General features: G+C 38.0%; 3 protein-coding genes across 3 annotated transcripts; 1 reads left to right on the top strand and 2 right to left on the bottom strand.

The window, feature by feature from the left end:
• LOC120424888 (uncharacterized) lies at nucleotides 1-18,582 on the top strand. Its single transcript, XM_052706935.1, has 7 exons — nucleotides 1-282; nucleotides 411-1,091; nucleotides 6,012-6,191; nucleotides 6,243-6,405; nucleotides 15,677-16,175; nucleotides 18,006-18,057; nucleotides 18,124-18,582. Exons 1-7 carry the CDS (start codon nucleotides 271-273, stop codon nucleotides 18,574-18,576), a joined length of 2,040 nt encoding a protein of 679 aa, XP_052562895.1. The 5' UTR covers nucleotides 1-270; the 3' UTR covers nucleotides 18,577-18,582.
• Nucleotides 5,702-6,625, bottom strand: LOC120424924 (larval cuticle protein A2B-like). The gene is made up of 2 exons (XM_039589215.2): nucleotides 6,468-6,625; nucleotides 5,702-6,401 (listed from the first exon to the last, which is right to left on the bottom strand). Exons 1-2 carry the CDS (start codon nucleotides 6,477-6,479, stop codon nucleotides 5,868-5,870), a joined length of 546 nt encoding a protein of 181 aa, XP_039445149.1. The 5' UTR covers nucleotides 6,480-6,625; the 3' UTR covers nucleotides 5,702-5,867.
• On the bottom strand, nucleotides 15,623-16,688 carry LOC120424925 (larval cuticle protein A2B-like). The gene is made up of 2 exons (XM_039589216.2): nucleotides 16,204-16,688; nucleotides 15,623-16,137 (listed from the first exon to the last, which is right to left on the bottom strand). Exons 1-2 carry the CDS (start codon nucleotides 16,213-16,215, stop codon nucleotides 15,685-15,687), a joined length of 465 nt encoding a protein of 154 aa, XP_039445150.1. The 5' UTR covers nucleotides 16,216-16,688; the 3' UTR covers nucleotides 15,623-15,684.
• Nucleotides 18,583-22,771: the final 4,189 nt, after the last annotated feature.

Below are 22,771 nucleotides of genomic sequence, written 5' to 3'. Positions count from 1 at the left end.
GTCGGACGGTGAGTGTGAGTGAGAGCGCGAGAGGGTCGTTGGATACTCGGGGTGCGTGGTCTTTTCACCGAAAAATTAGTTCGATACAGATTTAACAGGGTGCGGATTTGCCGCCTTAGGTCTGACGCATGCCACCCCGGCGGGGCCCTAGCTAATCTCTTGTGGTATATATACTGAAACTTTGCAACGAATTAGCACAGTTCACCGCCGTCGTGTCTCTTCTGTAGATCTAGTTTCGCAGGTTCGAAGCGATTTGAAGTTTAGTGAAAAATGGCATTCAAAGTAAGTTCGTACTACTAGAACAAGTGTTTGTGGGGGAGTTGTGATAAGTGTGATAAGAACTGGTTGTTCTAAAGGACTGTTATCAGTTGGAATATCTGTCTAATTCATGTTTGTGTTTCTTCCGTCAGTTTGTTGCTCTGTTTGCTCTGCTGGCCGTGGCCACCGCTCAGCACTACGATCCCCACTACTACCAGCCTCAGCCTCAGTACCACCAGCCCCAGTACCATGCCCAGCCTGCCCTGGTGAAGACCGTTCAGCCGGCCCTCGTCAAGACCATCCAGCCCGCTCTGGTCAAGACCGTGAAGCACGTCGAGTACCCGGATACCCCCGCCGAGTACCAGTTCGCCTACGATGTCCACGATGACCAGACCGGAGACATCAAGAGCCAGCAGGAGGAACGCCACGGAGACAACGTTAAGGGAGTCTACACCCTGATCGATGCCGACGGTTACCGCCGTATTGTCGAGTACACCGCTGACGAGCACAACGGATTCAACGCCGTCGTCCGCCGTGAGCCCCTCGAGGGACACAAGGTCGTCAAGACCATCGCCCCGGTTGCTAAGGTTGCCTACGCTCCGGCTCCGGTCAAATATCTTGCCCCAGCTCCCGTCAAATACCTGGCTCCAGCCCCCGTCAAGTACGTCGCCCCCGCCCCCGTCAAGTACATTGCCCCAGCTCCGGTGACCAAGGTGTACTCTGCCCCGATTGCCAAGGTGGCCGTCCCAGCCGTCGCCAAGGTGGCCTACGCCCCGCACCCGGAAACCGTCAACCACGTCCAGTTCAGCGGACACTCTGCCAACTACCACTACTAAATCGCCAGAATACCGACCGACCTCAACACCCAAACCTACCCCTTAGTGCCAACGCAAACCGTCAACTTCCGGAAGAGACCGTTTTCCGGAATGTTGGAGTGTTATCTAGTTGTAAATATGTGTAAATAGCCGTGATATTAACTATCAACTGAAGGAAATACAAAGTGAATCAAGACGTAACAGTTTCTGTGTTTGTTCTTGTCCATTTCGAACAAAACTCTGAAATTCTACAAAAGTGAAGAACACGTTCAGTCATCAGTCAATGCGATTATCAAGACAAGTATTCGTCCTTTTTTGTATACATGGATTGCCGATTCTCTTAAAATGCGTGTTTTTTAAGAATGAAAAGATAAGGAATATTCTATGATGACCCATAAAGAGTATCGGGGCCGCATTTACAAAGCGGCTTCCCTAAGGTGTCGTGATGAGGTACAGGTTGTGATGGTACACTACCTTCCTTTTACGAAGCAATCAAATCCAGAAGGGTGAAGATCACCAGTTGTGTTGGTCTGAACCGGGATTTGAAACGCTGAACTACCGCTTACGAGGCGGAAGTATACCACTGGACTACGTGTCATAGAATGAAAGAGGTCATTTAAACTAGGGCTGCGGAGTCGGGTCATATTTTAAACGACTCCGACTCAGGCTTTCTGAGATTAGCCGACTCCAACTCCGACTCCGGCTCCGGCTTTCAGGCCCAACCGACTCCGACTCAGACTCCAACTCCGGCCTACCAACTCTAGCCGACTTCGATTTCACATATTTTAAAATGTTTCAAAAGTTTGTTTATTATTTTGAAAACATTGATAAATAGGATTATTTAAATACTCTCTAAGTATTACGATTTTCTCAAGGAAAATAAGTTTGAATCACAAAACGGAAAAAAGAGTTTCTAGGTAACAAGTTACAAGTACAAGTATTTTCAAGGCAATTATTTTTGGATTTATTTAGTTAACCTCAAATTTACTTTTAATTTAATAAAATCTAATAAATTTAAATATAAAATTGATATTTTTTAAATGAATCATTAAAAAAACTGGCCTTGATGATAGATTTAACCTATAAATTCAATTTACTTACTTTTATTCTGACATTTATAAGAAGAACAGTGTCTATTATAGCCACTTTGATTTTTTTGTTAAGGGTACACAGCAACCAAGGAAGTTGTTGTCTCTAAAATTGTAAAACTTACGGACCAAATCCTTCAACAATCTGATTGTAAAAATAGTCAAACTATGTTGCAAATCATTTATAGTACTTTAGGGGATGAATACAAAATTGTATCGAATGTTCCCGTACTTTTGGAAATACTAAAATGTCTGTAACAAAAATCTTGGTGCAAAAGCATTGGTTGATGTGCACCGTTAAATAACAAATTTAAAATTAAACTTTTTTTTTAAGCTCCATTGATTTTTTAAGACATACATAGACATCACGCCATGGCTAAAAGAGATTATTAATGCAAATCAATGTATCTAAAAAATGTCTTCGTGGAAAGGACGCTTAAGGGGCCCGTTTCAAATATCCGAGATCTAGAAAATATTTTACCTAGGAATTTATAATTATTTTCAATTGTTAAATTTTCTATAATTTCAAAATCATTTGCGCTTCACCTTAAACGTGCGCCTTCATCAAAATATATGAAAAACTTAAATTTGGATAAAAGCTAAAATCCACAGGTAAAATACTGTCTAGATCACGAATATGTCAAAATGACCTTTTAGCCACCATTCCAAAAAGATTTTTAAAGGTCCTTTGATTTTCAATGATAATCACCTTCTATCATTTTGGCGTGGGACATACTGTATGAGAAAATTGATACCGGTTGAATAATATTTAATTTATTTTTTTCTTATATTTCAAAAATAAATCAAAATTCTATCATATTTTTCTATACATTTTTTATTAGTTCCTTTCTGGAACTGTAATCTTGCGATTTTTTCAACGATAATTTGCAACGATATCAAAATAGTTTGTCATGGATCAATATTCTCAGATTTTAGTAGAAAAATAGTTTACATTAAGATAATCGATTTATTTAACATATTCAATGATTATTTCAAAATAAGTTGCAACTTTTCCTGATATTTTTTTCAGTTTCAACTTTTTTAAATGCAACACTTGATTTGTTTGTACTTAGTAATAAACAAAATGGGCATGTTGAATTCTAAGTAATAAATTGTTGTAACCTTTGATTATTTGTTGAAAGAGTTATACTGTCAGTGACTTTTTCCGATTTCCAAAAACAGCGATTATTATTTTTTATCTTTTTATGTACCTCGTAACTTTTTTCCTGAAAATTGATTTACTTAAAACCTCCATGACTTTCGCTATCGGTGTAAAAGATGACTGTGTGTGTACTTTTTCAGAAAGATTTAGAAAAAATTTGGTCGAATTTGAATTGAAAGGGAAGCAGTCAAGATTCAATTGAATATTTCGGACTACAAAACCAATATTGTTTGTTATTTTTTAAATATAACAATGCATAATGGGTAAGAGGATTAATCATTTAAGCTGTTTTATAGCAAATATTGAACAATAATAATAGCACATTTTTTTATTTATGATAACTCCGACTCCAATGGAGCAGAAATCCCACGTTAGAGGAAGGCCATGCCCCGGGGGGCGTAGTGCCAATAGTTTCGTTTTTCGTTTCCGACTCCGACTTCGACTCCGGGTTATCAGAAATTTTCGGTTCCGACTCCTGCTCATAAAATTTAGCCGACTTCGGCTCCGACTCTGACTCCAGGTCCCCAAAAAACCCGACTCCACCGACTCCGGCTCCGACTCCGACTCCGACTCCAAAGCCCTGATTCAAACAAATATGTTGTTTTGGTAAAATGTGACTATACAGCCATTCCACGTCAAACAGGAAGTCTCGAAATCAAAAGTGCTCCGATTTGGCTCAAATTTGGAGTGGGGGTTCTTTGGCCCTAATAATTAGACCCGCATTTTTTTTTGTTTGGCGATTAGGGTAGTCCTATCCGAAATAGGGTGGTCCATAAAATTGCGGTTTTGGTCGATTTTCGCAAAAGCCACATTTTTTTCAAAAAAACATATCTCCGGAACGGCTGAACCAATTATGGAGCGCCACAATTCAAAAGAAAGGTTATTAGTTGGACTTCTATGAAAAAATATGTTGAGGTCCAAAAAAACTAGCTGAATATTTGAAAAGGTCCTATGAAAATTTCATTTGCCGATTTCAAGGTCTCGGGACCAAAGAGCCCATGTCTGAAATTTTTTTTCCTGATTCCTTGTTATATTTTACACAACATATCAAAAATTGCGAATATCCATTAACACGTTTCGGAGATATGATTTTTTAAACATAAAAAACTGGGTTTTTCGACGCGCCGCGCGCACAAACGGCAAAATGACGAAAACGGGTAAAAATCAACTTTTTTCACTAAAACTGCGATAATTTGAAAATTTTAGCAATGACCTATACATGTCTGGGTACCAAAGTTTTTGTCAATGAAAAACGCAACTGATTTTTCGTTTAAATTTTCGTTTCTTTTGTGACGCTTTTTGTGTGCAGGGCGTGATTTGTCGTTATAATAGAATAATGGCATCATTAGTGCGCCAGCCACGGAAACGCCTATACTCATTTTTGCATATCCATTTCTTCCATTTTCTTTGTATCGTTGTTAAAATTTGATTGCGAGTAACGGGCCTTTTATTTGATATTTTATTTTTCATAAGTTCTTCTTTTATCATTGCTGGTCGGAAGGCACACCGCCGTTATAGTTCGATTATATTTTTGTTTTAATTTCATCACAAATTATTACGCGGTTTCCTGTTTTCTTTCAAATGCGTTGAATGTAATAATTTATTCCAACTAGCAGTTTTAGTATTAACTCATCAAACTATCCATTTTATGAAGAGTAAAGCGTTTTTTATTTAGTATTTTTTTTAATTTGTTCGCGTTATCTGAATTGTACTAACAGTAAAAACATACTGATAAGTCCATCCCATAGCACTACTGCTCGGTTTGCACACGTTCGATTAAAAAAACTTTTTAAATAATCAATTATGTATCTTTCCGCGGCTGGCTACCAAGATTATTAAAATTTCAACCGATAAAACATTTGCTTATAGTCACTTCACCTACCACAGTGAATCCTGACCTCATACATATGTTACTAACCCCTGAAAACTCGTGTGATAATTTGTCGGAGACGCAGCTGATTTAGCGGTCTCCATCACTCAAGTATCGGACTATCATTCCCATCCACTCCCCCGTGTCTTACCACTGGATGTGGCCGGCGTCAGTATTGATCAGCATGATAAGAACCGTTGAAAATTGCGAAGGGATGATTATTTTTCCTACTTTTTATCTGTAGTCCACCAGGCAATTTTAGGGGAAATCCTGGTCAATACGAAGTAGCATCTACGGGTAGACACTAATGCTATGCTATGCTAATTTAACATGTAGAACAATGTTTTTTTATAAGGCTAATACAATTTTCCTCCTCTTTAAAAATTTCATTAAAAAAATATCAAGAAACCTAAAAATTACCAAACGAAACTTTGTATATAATTCCAACATTTCAAGTTTGATAACGCACATGAGGCTTATGTTTTTATACGTTAAAAGAACAAATTAGTTTTTTCATTTCAATTATAAATTTGTTTATTTACATATGCGGTTAAATTAAACTAGTTTGTGAGAGTGAGGTATAACAGCTAAGAGATGAAAATATGGCATATTGTGTAGCCTAAGAATGAGACATAGATGGGATCAGTGCTGAGGTATGCTGCCTAATGATCTCTCTAGTAGTGCGAGTAGTGGGGTTCCGGGTGTCCGTAGTGCACCGGAGCGACAACCTTGGCCACTGGGCTGTACACCTTGGCGACCGGGGCGGCAATCACTTTGGCAACCGGAGCGATGGTCTTGACGATCTTGTGTCCCTCCAGGGGTTCACGGCGGACGACGGCGTTGAATCCGTTGTGCTCATCGGCGGTGTAGTCGACAATGCGACGGTGACCATCGGCATCGATCAGGGTGTACTGTCCCTTGACGTCATCTCCGTGACGCTCCTCCTGTTGGCTCTTGATGTCTCCGGTGTGGTCATCGTGGACGGAGTACTGGAACTGGTACTCGGCGGGGGAATCCGGGTACTCGACGTGCTTCACGGTCTTGACTAGAGCGGGCTGGATGGTCTTGACGATGGCTGGCTGGACGGTCTTCACCAGGGCAGGCTGGGCATGGTACTGGGGTTGGTGGTACTGAGGCTGAGGCTGGTAGTAGTGGGGATCGTAGTGCTGGGCAGCGGCCACGGCCAGAACGGCGAAAACTGCAAGGAACTGGGTACAACAAGAGAAATTTGAATTAGAACCTCTTCTTCAACACTTTTACAGGCAGAATCTTACTTTGAATGCCATCGTCACGCTGGTTAGAACTCTAGTCAGACACCCGGGTCACTGAAAGGATTAATGTGATGGTTCTGTTGGAATGATCTCGCTGAACTGTGCTGATTGAGAGTTCAACTATGGTTTTTATACAATCGACCCGACGAACGCAAGTTCTTCGGTCATCGCAGAGACACAGTTCGGTCGGTCGTGTCACGTCAATAATTTGCGTTTATTTTTTTATTCGTTTTTCGGGCCTGCGAAGGTTCATGCAAAAATATTATTTCTTCCTTCGGACCTCGAACCGTCGTCGTCACTGGGTCGATCTGTGCAAAAGCACTCCTCTGTCCGCCGCCGCTGCTCGTGCCCCGAGGGCAGGCCAAATGTTGCAAAAATTGTTTCATTCAGCTCAGCCTAGTGAACAGCAGCGCACGCAACCGCCAGTTCATTCAGCGCCGCGCAAATGAGGAAGGAGGCGGAGGTTGAATGAAAATGAGGAAGCGTGGCGGGGAATTGTAGCGAAAACAAACTTCAATCGCAGCCGGAGAGATATCCTCCCTGAAGGGTTGTTGCCGGCTCCGTTGAGTGACACACTCTTGGCGCGAGAGAGGTGACGAAATTGGTCGCGATTGAAGCTAGCTGAAAGAATTGATCGATAATTATTTCATTAGATTGACACCGGTGGTCAGAGGTGAAAGTGAAAAGAGTTTAATTTGTTACAATAATAAATTGGCAGATTGTATTACTATATAATAGGATGTAACAAAATGGGTCATTTTTGCGGGCATTCCAGCGCGTGACCCTTTAGGTGTACTGAGCCCGAATCATAAATATGAGCTTGATTGGTTGTGACAGTACCTGGCGCTTTGACTTTGAATTTTAAATGAGATTTAACCCGTAAAATCGGTGCGTTTTGGTTTTTGCCAGTTTTCAGCCCCTTAAAGATTTTTGCATTTTTCAAAAACCTCATGAACTCATAGTCCGTGTTCCAGGGAACAACTTTGCCGAAGAGCGCGAAACGATTCGTCCACTATTAAAAATGTTACAGAATTTATAAAAATGCAAAAAACGTTAAGGGGCTCAAAACTGACAAAAACCAAAACGCACCGATTTTACGGGTTAAATCCCATTTGAAATTCAAAGTCAAAGCACCAGGTCCTGTCGCAACCAATTAAGCTCATATTTGGGATTCGGGGTCAGTACACTTAAGGGATCATGCCCTGAAATGCCCGCAAAAATGATCCAATTTGTTACATTCTACTATATAACCTCATTTTTCAGTTTATGTAAAAATGGACGCTTGGTTTTAAAATTCTGTAATTTTTCTTTACTCGGCTGTTAAAAATTTTGAGATATATAGTTTTATGAGAAATTCAATGTACTTTTCGAATCTGCAATAACCTAGGAAGGTAATATTTTCATATTAAACAAAAAATTTCAATCGAAAATTTCGTGTTTTTTAACCTTGCAGAGTTATTTTTAAGAGTGTAACAATGTTCTACAAAGTTGTAGAACAGACAGTTAAAAAAAAGATATATAAACATAAGGGGTTTGCTTGTAATCATCACGAGTTATTGCGATTTTTTAAAAAGTAACTTTTTATGTTTCTCTATGTTTTGTCGTTCGTGACTGTTGCGGGTGACCAAAAAACGTAAATTTTTACGACAATTTTTTTCAAAAAAATATTTTCCGTAAAATCACGATCGTCATACAAATGGAATATGTATTCATTGCCCAAAATTTTAGCAAAATTGGTCCATCCAATCTAGAGATAAAACGACACCCCTGAATCAACTCGGCGTTTCGAAAAAAAAGTTCATAACGTTTGAAAATTCACTTTGGGCATGGAAAAATATCAAATTAATCGCATATTTATCAATCTTCATCAGGGATGGAATAATCGCGAAAAAATCAATTTCGCTTGCGAACTTTCTTCACCCGCGAAAGAGAGAGGAGGCAAATCACGCAAAAGAAAATCGCTCCCGAAATTCTCCAAGAAAATCAATCTGCTGATGATTTTTTTGTGAATTTCGTTGTCAGCGCCACTCAAAAATATTTATTTCACTTTGTTTACACACATTGCCCATCTACAAAATTTTACAGGTCATTTTTCGACGTGTGACGTTACACTTGCAAGTGTAGTAATGAAAAAGATGTTCCGATCATTCGTGCGCGAGAGAGGAGAGCCATGCTCCCTAAGGATTTTTTCTCTTGATGATCATCCAAAGATTTTCTTTTGATGATGTTTATTCCATCGCTGATCTTCATAAAACATTCAGGAGTGATTGTGAATCATCTTTTCAGAAGATTTTTGTTAAATTTTCTGTGATATGAAATTGTGAGATTTTCTATATGTATGTAACCTCTTAACTTAACTCAAGGACCCATTTCAAAAAGGCCGTCGCAAATATTTTTCAAAATTTAGTTTTCGGTAATCTTTCCAAAAAAATTGCCTAAGAAAAAATATTTTTAAAATTTTGCAATCTAGACTAACACTTCAAATTGTCTAAAAAATTAATTCAATGTTTCTGAGACGAAATCTTAGAAAGTTTTCTGAACCTGTTGTTTTTTTTTAATTTTCACTGATAAGCTCTTTTTTGAAAAATCAAAAAAAACCTTCAGCTATTTAAAAAGTAAAAAAAGTAAATCTTTCCCAGTTCCTGAGGGGAACACCCTTGAAGAGTATCGGGGCCGGCATTTACAAAGCGGATTCAGTGGCAGTTTCATTCTCAACTTAATGTTAACATGTTAGGGTTAATGTTAACATTCCATAGGTCGCCTCCCTAAGGTGTCGTGATAAGGTCCAGTTTGTGACGATACACTAACTTCCCTTTACTAAGCAATTAATTCCAGAAGGGAAAAGATCACCAGTTGTGTTGGTCCGAGCCGGGATTTGAACCCCGATCTACCGCTTACGAGGCGGAAGCGTTACCACTGGGCTACGTGGCTTGGTCTTCAATTATTTAGTAACACTCAAATTTTATGTGACCATATCTCGAAAACGCCGCAATTTATTAATATTTTTGTAGAGTACTTTTCGATTGCAAATTAAATTTTTCATTGAATTTTTTTGGATAAATTTTCTATTTTTCCGAAAAAAAACACTATTTTTGCAAAAAAAAAAACATGACTCGGTGAGAAACTTTTTGGTCGTACTTCTCTTTGACTAAAAAGTGGCGGGTTTCTGTCCACTAAATCATATCAAATAATTTCTAAAATCAATTAATATTTATTTTAGGATATTGATTTTTTTTTTTGCATAAAATAAGTTAATTTAAAAAAAGAAATTTCCTTCAAAAGTGATTAAAAAGATTTTCGAATATTTACGTACATTGTTTGTATGGACAGTAGGGGGGAAAGATAAATTGAAAACTTTAAATAATCTCTAGATATACCCCCTGGCTCGATTCATTAGGCAACAAATAAAATAAAATAAAATTACTGTGTCGATTTGGACCAAATCGATTAAGGTTAAGGAGTCACTATTGATCGTGGTAATGATTTAATTTATTTTTAATCAATTTTGTTGATAGTTAAATTTTTTACATTTTTAGGACGCCTTACAAACAACTCCATGTAGCATAAATGTCCTTATATCTTTTTACAGTTTAGAACGATGATTGAAAAAAAGTCTTTGTATATTGTTCAGAACTTTTTCAGGATCGACCTGCTTACCTAACTCTTCAAAGAGATAAAACAAACCCTAAATTCTTGATCAAGAACCAATATAACTTCTACGATATAACTTCACCGAGCAATCGAGGCTGTGAGGTTACGAGTTTCGCCTTGTAAGCGAAAGGTTTGATTCCTGTCTGGCTCGGCAAAGTAAGATTCATTCCAAGAGTAAATCTGCTCACTGTGAATTTTGACCAGGGTGGGGATGGGGTTTGACTAGCAGCGTTACTGGAATTACAATCCAGAGGTCGTGAGTTCGATTCTAGTACCGGGATGATGAAGTTTTGTTTATGAACAATGTTCCTCGAGGTTGCATCCTTTTTACCAAGTTTTTCATTATTCAAACAAGCATTTTGAATAGTTGTGCTTAGGACCTAGGAGTGTTCGAATTATTTTCCTCAAGAACACACCAATATTCTCCTAATCAAACATCCACCCGAAAAAAAGAAACATCTCCGATCGCTCCATCTAATAGCAGCCCAAAAACGGCTCAACTCTGGAGATTATCGCTCACGAGATTAGCCCCCTCCGATGCTGGGGCTCGCGATGGTCAACTGCCCAACGGGGTGGATTTTGAGAGATAAATTGAAATGCTATTTCTATGCTGCTGCCGGCTTGACATTGCTCTACGATGGCACGAAGCTGGCGCGCGAAGGCGGACAGGACAGACAGACTGGCAGGTGAGGAGACTCGAAACTCTCAGCACGACACTTAAGGTTGCACAATCGCTCTCGGTATTTAGATGGGAGCTCCGCCGGGGAGAAAATTAAAGGAGACCCCGAGCCGACCACCGAATGAGACTAGAAATGATCGGGTTGTGATTTAAGGACACTTTGTTTTATAAATTCGAATAAATTTTACAAAAATATAGCAAAATCCTACAAACTACATTTTTCAACATAAATTTTAAATTCATTTTAAGTTTTTGAAAGTGGACGAAAATGATATTAAGGACCACACGAAAATTATAGGCTAGATTAGAAAATTTTGATTTTCATTTCAATATGAAAAGGTAAATACATTTTGTTTTTTTTTTTTCATATTTATTCAATATTTTCAGATCATTTTTTTGTTTAACCAAACCACCTCTACTTGCAATCGCTACCGCCAAATCACAAAATGGACCAAAAACCGAGTGCCGCCACCCCGGAGCGTGACCACGAAGACTCTAAGCCCGTTCGAAGAGGAATGCGCGGAGAGGAGAGAGCGAGTGCGCGGGCGATTTCGTGAGCAAACACGGCGAAGAACGGGAGGCGCGTCTCGCCGGGTCGTGAGAGAGCAATAAATGGTCTGGCCGCGCACAAACTTGGTCAGAAATGAGCTGGCCGCGGCCTTGACATTGATTTTACGGCTGCCACACCCCTTGCCATTTTTTTGGGAAGGGTGTGCGAAGATTAGGATGGAGATTTGAATAGTAGATGGTAAAATAGTTCTAGAAGTAGTATGATTGCTTCATTTTATTTCGTTATATGATGGAGTTATTAAATTGTTTTTATTACATGAAATACTTATCAATAATTGTGTTGAAATTAAAAAATAATACTTTTTATATTTTGTTATAGAAATTCAAATTAATAGACGGACTTCCAATGACCACCATTCATTTCATGTTTAATTAACTTCACCTAAATATTTTAATTCATACCAAAAATAACAATTTGCTTATTTAACATTGATTTTTTTTTAATTTTGTTGAAACCAATTTATTTTATCAGCCAAGCAACCAACTGTTCCCAATAACATCGCACGTGAGTGTTTAAAATTGAAATTGACACAACGTCTGAGCAACTTGTTGCCAAAAAAGCACCCTTCAGTAAAGATCCAAAATGGAGGGGAATAACCCAAACAGCGCTTGTTATAAAAGATACGAACATTGATGGACAGAGCATCAGACGTGGGTCACACTTGGGCTGAATCAGAGTGGTGATAAATTTGACAGTTTAGTTAAACGATTTCATTTTAAGAAATAGAATTTATCATTATCAGAATTATGAACATCCTTCAAATTATTAAAAAAAAAATCTTTTAAATTTCAATTCAGGCCGTTACAAATATTTTGCAAACTCTGATCAAAGTCGAAGGGGAGGAAAAAGGGGGGGGGGGGCAAAAAGTTTTTTGAAATGGATTACACATAAGTCCAGTTGTTTTACAATCCTATTTTTCCAGAATTTCTAAGAATTGACGAAAAATTTATAATTGCGAGAAATAAAAGTTTTTACGTTGATGTTCTTTGGAATTCCAAGTTCGGGCCAAACATTGAATATTACGCCCATTTAAAATGCTAGTCTTGATTTAAAAAATTTCAAAATATTTTTTTTGAAGAGATCGGAAAATTTCACGAATGTTTCATGCTATAACATTGAAAATCGGACCATTAGTTGCTGAGATACCTGCATTAATAAATGATTGGTGGTTTTCATGAGACTTAGAAAACTTCAATTTTCGTGTTTCTTTTTCTTAAAGTGGCTCTATCTCAGCAACCCGAGGTCCAATCTTCAATGTCTCTTAGACAAATTTATAGCAAATTTCCTTTCAAAAAAAAAAAATTATAGAAATGGTCACTCATGGTCATTATTTTAAAAAATCGAAAAACTGCAAATATTTCGCTAAAATCAAACTTTCAGTGGCTATATCTTTACAGATTTTTTGATAAAGGGCTCCGTTATCAAAAAATCTGTAAAGTACTTTTCGATTGCAAATTCAATTTTGCATTAAAAAGTAATGTCAAACTTGTTTTTGCATAAAACTTAGATTTTTTCCAAAAATCACTATTTTTTCAAAAATTCATAACTCGGCGGCAGATTTTTGACCATGTTTCTCTATGGCTCAAAAGTTGCGGATTTTTGTCCCCTAAAACATATCAAAAAATCTCGAAAATCAAAAAATACGTATTTTGGGAAATTGAGTTTTAGTGAAAAAAAAGTTGATAAAAAAATCTGCAATTTTTTTTCCATGTACCTATTTTTTTCTCAAAAGTCCTCAACAATACCTACAACTTTGCCGAAGACACCAAATTGATCAGAAAATTCACTCAAAAGTTACAGCTGTTTGAATATTTACATACCATTTTTGTATGGGCAGCTGCCAAAATTGTATGGAGACTTGTATGGGTAAACCAATGACACAAAATAGCATATTTGGTCATAGGGAAGGCCCCCACAAAGTTTGAGCCAAATAAAAAACTACATATAAAACCCATTTCCGGGTTTGGTAGAGAATTGCTCAAATTCAGAAAGTAAAAATTAAACATGTCAAGACATCCCAACATTTGTTGGGGAGCCCAATTATTTTTGAGCTAGTAGTCACAGCCCAGAAACTAAAAACCAAGGTTGTTAAAATAAGCAGATTCTCTTTTCTATTTTCAAATTTGGAGGCATATAATTTCGAGTTTTGAAAAACACCATAAATCATTAATTATTTGAGTAAAACTTTGGCATTTTTTTCAAATGTGCAAGAAAGCCTACTGTTGATAATCAGTTCAGCTTCCCTTGTAACTGTTAACATTCCTTTTCTGCTAATCAACAGTTGAGAGCGGAAAAAACCTTAAAATGTTGCTTTTAATTTTTATTGTCGTATAGCAAAAATCTTTAACTTTTAACTTTCAAAAAAATTAAATAACAGGTTGATGCATACCACTGCACCCACTACGACACAGACAAATTCATTATATGTACTCCGGAAAAATCATTAAGGGAGAATCAAGAATAAAAATAAACAAATAATATAATTCGGTGCAGTTTTGATTCCCAATAAGCCATTGAATTAAACATGCACCAGCAAAATTGAGAAGCTTTTTCAACAAGTTGATAGTTTTCCACAAAGCAGCAAAAGTGTCGATATTAAACTTATATTGTTTTGAATAACTATGACTTAATGATATAAAATCAATACAAATGTTTGATATTTGTTTTGGTTCTTTTTAATTTATGTCAACAAATCCATAATTTTCCTAAAAAATATTCCCAGGTCTCGGGAATTCCCGGGAAATTGCTAAATTTATCTCTCGATTCCCGGAAAATTTAAAATCTCGAGAATCGTCACCCTCTAAAGAAATCTATCGAGAATGAGGATAATATTTTGAAGTAACCTGAAATTATTTTCGTGTATTTTTTCCTAATTTCATGCTAAAAATAAATAAAATATAAAATATAATATATCCAAAAAATCAAAAAAAAAATGTATGACCTAAACTTACCCCCAGACCTCTGATGACGGTACATTACATACAACCACGTGAAATAAATTGTATACAGCCTCCTCAAATTGACGGTATCTTTATAAAATATCCACCCTGCCCGCATACACATACACACACCTCACCGTTTACCCAGGTAATTGCTCTCGTTCTCGCGTGAATGTTCGCGACTTTCGCTTTCGTTTCGCACGCGGACAGGAATTCCAATTGACACACATTCGGCCCTTGCCATCGTCGTCGTCGTCCTGTCTGTGGTCTGCCGATGATCCACGCTCGCAAGTTCGTGAGCTCATACAAAGTGCTCTTGTTTTCTTGTTTGGTTCAACTTCTCCTCTCCGAATTCGGTCAACTCTCCTTGTGGCGCCCTCCTCTCCACTCGCGTATCATGTTTCGATTATGTAACGTCTTTTTCAAGGTTGAGCATGAAATCAGTTCTTTTCCTTTTGTTTTGTTCTCCGGTACTCCGGTAACCTGAGTTACATTGTTTATTTGATTTTGGTTAACTGCGGTAAATTTTCTTGAAATAATTCGTTGGCGTCGAACTGTTAAAAATTTTATCGCGACGGTGGATTGCGGTGGATACTTTTCTACCACAGTTTTTTTGTGCGATCAATGTGGTAAATGCGTTGGTGGATTTTTAACAGTTCCAAAGATTTCAAGAAAATTTTCCATGGTTAACCAAAATCAAATTAAAAATGCAACTCTGATTTTGGAAACATTTAATTCAGGGATGCTCAATTTCCAAAAACAAACTAATCTGTTCAATTTATTTATTTTTCTAACTTATTTTAATTTTAGATTTACGGAAAATTCTCGTATGTTTAGCAGGTTAAGCACTCGCTCTTAACTCCATCCAATCGGCTGATTTTCATTACTTAAACGCTTTTTATGAGCTTTGTTTGAACGTCAAAGTGCTAATATTGCAACATTAGAGGCACGATGGAATTAGCTGCTGTTCCCTTACCCATTTTGTTCTCATTTCTTCACACCATTTTTTTTCTAAGATTACCCGAATGTTCAAATGGTTCATTACATAGAAGTTGATTAAATTGAATCTTTCAGACATGAGGTGAAAATCTACAAAAAGCGACGCAAAACTCGATGCACAGAGGAGCAAGAGGGATAGATCGTTTGTTTACATCTACAGATTCGCCCTATTGAAAAGTGAATACGGATTTAATCAAAACGCAAAGTTGACAATTTTTAAATATTTTTGCAAAATTCCACATCACTTAATTTGGTGAATCAAAATTGGAATATAAGGGCACAGTACGTAATGTGATATTCTTCTACTTAAACGCTTGGCTTCACATTTCAACTATTGTATTATATTACGCACATATCAACAAATTGAGACTAGAGATGGTCTTAGTAGTGGTAGTTCAGGCTCGGGGCGGAGAAGCTCACGGTGGCCAGGTTGGCGGGGTAGGCAACCTTGGCCACTGGCAGAGCAACCTTGTGGACCACCGGGGCGGCAACGTAGTGCTGGACTGGGGCAACAACCTTGGCCACCGGGAGGACGGCCTTGACGACCTTCTGGGTCAGCGGTTCACGGCGGACGACGGCGTTGAATCCGTTGTGCTCATCGGCGGTGTAGTCCACAACGCGACGGTAACCATCGGCATCGATCAGGGTGTACTGTCCCTTGACGTCATCTCCGTGACGCTCCTCCTGTTGGCTCTTGATGTCTCCGGTGTGGTCATCGTGGACGGAGTACGAGAACTGGTACTCGGCGGGGGCATCGGCGTATTCCACGTGCTTGACGGCAACCGGCAGCAGACCAGCGCTGGCCACGGCAATCAGGGCAGACAGGAGGAAGAACTGCAATGGAACAAAGTCGGATGGATTAGAACACTTTTGTAAGATCTCAGCTTTTCGAGAACATACCTTGAACGCCATTTTAAGTGGATGTGATTGGTTTGTGTTGATGAGACTTGTGCTATGAAATGCTAATAAGCGACTGATACTTGCCTAATCAGCACCAAAAGTATTTATACTAACCATTTGGCTGACCCTGCAATTGCCAACCACATTGGTTTGAAAACTCCTGAACCGACCCACAGCCATTCAAAACTTCTACGCTCGAAAAATACTTGCAGGTCCTACCTCAAGCCACCCAAACTGGTAGCAGAAGAAATTGTGACCTTCGCGGTGTCAACAAATCCTGTCAACGGTCGTAAATTACCGGTCAAGCGCGTGCGACAAAAATGTTAATCCAATCACTTCGGCCGACTAATATGGAATTAGCCGGAGATACTAAGAAAAAAGCCGAACTACATGGAATGACCCCGTGTCTACCACGCCGGTCCACCGTAATGCATCTCTCGGTGCTGATTTCGAAAAACAAAGTAAAAACTGGTCTACCGGCTTGGCGTGGCAAGGTAAGTCGGATCGAAATTTCCTACACACTCCAATCGATAACCAACCGGGGTACCTTAGGTGTTGCTCCAATGGCAGCAAAAGTAATAGCATTGGCGTCAGACTTTGTCACAAACAAGTTGTGTTAGGGTTTTTTTGGGTTAACTTTTGGTCAAATTAGTAGTTTGTCTTGTGAGCAAGTTTTAAAGTTTAGTCACCTAGTCACCTAACAGTGTCATTGGATTTTGTGCTGAATGTGTTTAAAATTCTTGTCATCAGCTGGCTAGTCCCAAATGCATTTTTTAACATTGAATGTTAAACGAGATTGTGATAAGTGCCACGATGAGTTCACATATGGATTCAGCCGTTTCCCGTAACGTCTGACCCTTAATAAACAAAGCTAAAGATTTGTTATTGATTAAAAAAAAAAAAGCCAATTGAGAAAAAAGTACTGTAAGAAAGTAATAGAAAAACACTGTTAAATTTTTCATTTTTTTGACTGAAGGACACGTACATCATTCGTCAACATCAGGAAACAGTATTGTTTTCAGCACTTTGTTTCATTAATTTAAGCCTTTCCATTGACAACATTATTAATTTTTTTAGCTACACTAAATCAACCTACGCACATGAATGCAGTTCTGAGTAAATAAAACTAGTACGATCCACCTCTACGCAGCAAATTAAACAGATTGGGTTGGTGCTGCAAACTACGAACCACGTAAGACAAGTCTGGTCTAGGGAAAGGCCACTTGCAGATAAATGAACCCATAATAGGGCAGTATACCTTATCAAACGCAAGACCTAGACCGAAAAATGACGGTCGTATGATCTTACACTGAGCATTTAATTTGACATGTATTTCGCTTTAATTAACTTCTTTAAACATGCAAATATTTTTACGAGCGATCGCAATTTCCATTCACAACAGAACCAAGCGTAATTATTTTAAGATATGACCACGATTTGCGTGGATTTTTTTTTAATTTTTTTAGTTAATAAGATCGTAAAATCAATAAAATCAAATTTCGTTTGATTTTTTTTGGTTATATTATCAATATTCTGAAAATTGGAGAAAAAAAGCATTTGACCAGGAAAAGTAATTATGGAGACCACTAAAAGGTGACAATTTCTTCTGCTACTAGTTTCGGTTATAACTGGTGCGGCTAGCCTGCAAGTATTTTTCGAACGTAGAAGTTTTGAATGGCTGTGGGCCGGTTCAGGAGTTTTCAAACCAATGTGGTTGGCAATTGCAGGGTCAGCCAAATGGTTAGTATAAATACTTTTGGTGCTGATTAGGAAAGTATCAGTCGCTTATTAGCATTTCATAGCACAAGTCTAATCAACACAAACAAATCCCATTCACTTAAAATGGCGTTCAAGGTATGTTCTCGAAAAGCTGAGATCTCACAAAAGTGTTCTAATCCATCCGACTTTGTTCCATTGCAGTTCTTCCTCCTGTCTGCCCTGATTGCCGTGGCCAGCGCTGGTCTGCTGCCGGTTGCCGTCAAGCACGTGGAATACGCCGATGCCCCCGCCGAGTACCAGTTCTCGTACTCCGTCCACGATGACCACACCGGAGACATCAAGAGCCAACAGGAGGAGCGTCACGGAGATGACGTCAAGGGACAGTACACCCTGATCGATGCCGATGGTTACCGTCGCGTTGTGGACTACACCGCCGATGAGCACAACGGATTCAACGCCGTCGTCCGCCGTGAACCGCTGACCCAGAAGGTCGTCAAGGCCGTCCTCCCGGTGGCCAAGGTTGTTGCCCCAGTCCAGCACTACGTTGCCGCCCCGGTGGTCCACAAGGTTGCTCTGCCAGTGGCCAAGGTTGCCTACCCCGCCAACTTGGCCACCGTGAGCTTCTCAGCCCCGAGCCTGAACTACCACTACTAAGACCATCTCTAGTCTCAATTTGTTGATATGTGCGTAATATAATACAATAGTTGAAATGTGAAGCAAAGGGTTTTAGTGGATGCATATCACACACTAGTTTGACTGTTTATTATAAAATAACGATGATGTCGACGATGGAGCCAATTATTGACAATTTAATATTTAGATTCTTAAATTTTTCGACCCAATCCCGCCACGTGAACGCGAAAAAACAACCAACAAACATCCAACCTTTGTTCAAGTTTACAATTATTATTTTGATTTGCTTCTGAGTTTTGAGTTAGTTTTTTTCGAGTTTTTTTTTTTTTTTTTTTTTTTTTTTTTTTTTTTTTTTTTTTTAATTTATATTTATTCAAATTTCTTTTCCATGTACATTCATTCAGTTAAAATATTATTGAGTGTCCAATCACAAACTATGACTTTTCACCTCAATTTTAAATACTAGCAACTTTCATTTATTCATGAAATATTGTAGCTTTCGCTATTCAGTGATTTCAAATGTAGGAGGTCCTACATGTACAAAAGGGAAAAGGGATACCTTAAAACTAACTTATAAACTATATAAAGAGCGGATCAATGCAGCTGAAGACTGCAATGATTTTTGTCGAAATGCATCAATTATCTTATTGGACATAACATCCAAAGTGTCAACTTCGGCTAATTGATGAAGTTCACTGGTGCTGAACCAGGGAGGAAGTTTCAGAATCATTTTCAGAATTTTGTTCTGAATCCTCTGAAGTTTTTTCTTCCTGGTTAAGCAACAGCTTGTCCAGATCGGCACAGCATAAAGCATGGCAGGTCTGAAAATTTGTTTATAAATTAACAGTTTATTCTTGAGACAAAGTCTAGAATTCCTGTTTATAAGTGGATACAAACATTTAATATATTTGTTACATTTAACCTGGATACTTTCAATGTGATCCTTGTAAGTAAGGTTTTTGTCAAAACCAAGTCCAAGATATTTCACTTGATCCTCCCACTTTAAATTTACTTCATTCATCTTTATAATGTGATGACTTTTTGGTTTAAGAAAATCAGCCCTTGGTTTGTGAGGGAAAATAATAAGTTGAGTTTTTGCAGCATTTGGAGTAATTTTCCATTCTTTCAAATAAGAATTGAAAATATCCAAGCTTTTTTGTAATCTTCTTGTGATGACACGAAGGCTTCTGCCTTTGGCGGAGATGCTTGTGTCATCAGCAAAAAGTGATTTCTGACATCCTGGGGGCAAATCAGGCAAGTCAGAAGTAAAAATATTGTATAAAATTGGACCCAAAATGCTTCCTTGAGGGACGCCAGCACGTACAGGTAGTTGATCAGATTTGCTATTCTGATAACATACCTGCAGAGTACGATCCGTCAAATAATTTTGAATAATTTTCACGATATAAATCGGAAAATTAAACCTTTTCAATTTCGCAATCAAACCTTTATGCCAAACACTGTCAAATGCTTTTTCTATGTCTAGAAGAGCAGCGCCAGTAGAATAGCCCTCAGATGTGTTGCTTCGAATTAAATTTGAAACTCTCAACAACTGATGAGTAGTTGAATGCCCAAGGCGAAATCCAAACTGCTCATCAGCGAAAATTGAATTTTCATTAATGTGCGTCATCATTCTATTAAGAATTATTCTTTCGAATAATTTACTAATAGATGAAAGCAAACTAATGGGCCGATAGCTTGAGGCTTCAGCAGGATTTTTATCCGGTTTCAAAATCGGAATTACTTTGGCATTTTTCCAACTACTGGGAAAATATGCCAAATCAAAACATTTGTTGAAAATTTTGACCAAGCAACTTAAAGTTGCTTCTGGTAATTTTTTAATTAAAATGTAAAAAATGCCATCCTCACCAGGGGCTTTCATATTTTTAAATTTTTTGATAATAGATTTTATTTCATTCAGATCCGTATTAAAAACTTCATCTGATGAAAATTCTTGTTCAACAATATTCTGAAATTCTATTGAAATTTGATTTTCAATAGGACTCAAAACATTCAAGTTGAAATTATGAGCACTCTCAAACTGCTGAGCAAGTTTTTGAGCTTTTTCCCCATTAGTTAATAGAATATTATCACCATCTTTTAAAGAAGGGATGGGTTTTTGAGGTTTCTTAAGAACCTTTGAAAGTTTCCAAAAAGGTTTGGAATAAGGTTTAATTTGTTCGACATCTCTTGCGAACTTTTCATTTCGCAGGAGAGTGAATCTGTGGTCAATAACCTTTTGCAAATCTTTTTGAATTCGCTTCAGTGCAGGATCACGAGAACGTTGAAACTGTCTTCGGCGAACATTTTTCAGACGAATCAGAAGCTGAAGATCGTCATCAATAATGGGAGAATCAAATTTGACTTGGACTTTAGGAATAGCAATATTCCTAGCATCCAAAATTGCATTAGTTAAAGATTCCAAGGCTGAATCAATATCAGCTTTGGTTTCTAAAACAAAATCATGATTTAAATTATTCTCAATATGATGCTGATACCTGTCCCAGTTAGCTTTGTGGTAATTAAACACAGAACTATTGGGTCTGGTAACTGCTTCATGAGAAAGTGAAAAAGTTACTGGAAGGTGATCAGAATCAAAATCAGCATGAGTCACTAAAGGACCACAATACTGACTTTGATTTGTCAACACCAAATCAATTGTTGATGGATTTCTAACAGAAGAAAAGCAAGTTGGCCCATTCGGGTATAAAACCGAATAAAGACCAGAAGTGCAATCTCTGAACAGAATTTTACCATTGGAATTTACTTTAGAATTATTCCAAGATTGGTGTTTGGCATTAAAATCACCGATGATCAAAAATCGAGATCTATGCCGAGTAAGTTTATTCAAATCCCCTTTGAAATAATTTTTATTTTCCCCAGTGCATTGGAAAGGCAAATATGCAGCTGCAATCATAATTTTCCCAAAAGAAGTTTCAAGTTCAATGCCCAAACTTTCAATAACTTTTAGCTTAAAGTCACGTAACGTGCTATAAGTCATACTACGGTGGATAACTATTGCAACTCCACCGCCATTTCGATTCATTCGGTTATTAGTTATAACTTTATAATCTGGATCACTTTTCAAATAAGTGCCATTTTTTTAAAATGTTTCGGTTATAACAGCAACATGCACGTTATGAACTCGTAAAAAGTTGAAAAATTCATTTTCTTTCGCTTTTAAAGAGCGAGCATTAAAATTCATAATATTGATGGAATTACTTAGATCCATGATTAAACTTCAGGGTAAGAACAACATCATTCGCAAATTTTAATCCAATCTGGATTGCTTCCATCATGGATGTAGCATTACTCATTGTTTGAATCAAACCAAACAGTGAGTTTTGCAAAAAAGTCATTTTTTCAAACGTAACATCGCCGAGATCAGAAGATCCCAAAGCGTTGCCAGCAGAAAATTTTTCAAATGAGATTTGAGGTACCTGCCCAATTTCAGAAAGATTGGTAGAGGATTTAAAATTCGTGGATGAACCCGAAACGACGTTAGCATAAGAAATGCCATTGTTGTTACCTAACTTTTCCACGGTAGGGGTATTTCTAGAATTGTTCGAGTGAGACAGCACGAACGTTTGATTTAAAGATGCAGGTACAACCTGACTTTGAGAAAATTTCGGTTTGGATTTCGGCTGATGCTTAGCACGAGAATCCAAAACCTTTTTTCTGATGGGGCAATCCCAAAAATTTGATTTGTGATTTCCACCACAATTTGCACATTTAAATTGGGTGACTTCTTTCACGGGACAATTGTCCTTATCGTGAGAAGAATCCCCGCAAACCATGCATTTTGGAACCATGGCGCAATGATCAGTACCGTGACCGAATGCCTGGCAACGCCGGCACTGGGTCAGATTTTGGCCATTACCGCCATGTTTCTTAAAATGCTCCCACTTTACCCGTACATGGAACAAAAACTGAACTTTGTCCAAAAGTTTCAAATTGTTGATTTCATTTCTGTTGAAATGAATCAGATAAAATTGTGAAGTCAAACCAAAGCGAGAAATATTCCCGTTTGATTTTTTCTTCATTGGTATTACTTGGGATGGGGCAAAGCCAAGCAACACCTTAAGTTCGTTTTTGATCTCATCCACCGACAAGTCGTTGGAGAGACCTTTCAAGACCGCCTTGAATGGCCGAGCATTCTTGGTCTCATACGTGTAGAAATTGTGTTTGTGGTTTTTCAAATAACCAACAAAAGTTT

Source organism: Culex pipiens, chromosome 2 (genome assembly GCF_016801865.2).
Source record: "Culex pipiens pallens isolate TS chromosome 2, TS_CPP_V2, whole genome shotgun sequence".
Classification (NCBI taxonomy): Eukaryota; Metazoa; Arthropoda; class Insecta; order Diptera; family Culicidae; genus Culex; species Culex pipiens.
Note: the sequence above shows the minus strand (reverse complement) of the source record. Positions and strands in the feature narration are given on the sequence as shown.

Coding starts and splice junctions, on each gene's coding strand:
- LOC120424888 (XM_052706935.1), top strand. Junction 1,092..6,011: donor ACTCTGCCAACTACCACTAC/TAAATCGCCAGA, acceptor GTGTCCCTCCAG/GGGTTCACGGCGGACGACGG. Junction 6,192..6,242: donor TGGACGGAGTACTGGAACTG/GTACTCGGCGGG, acceptor GGTCTTGACTAG/AGCGGGCTGGATGGTCTTGA.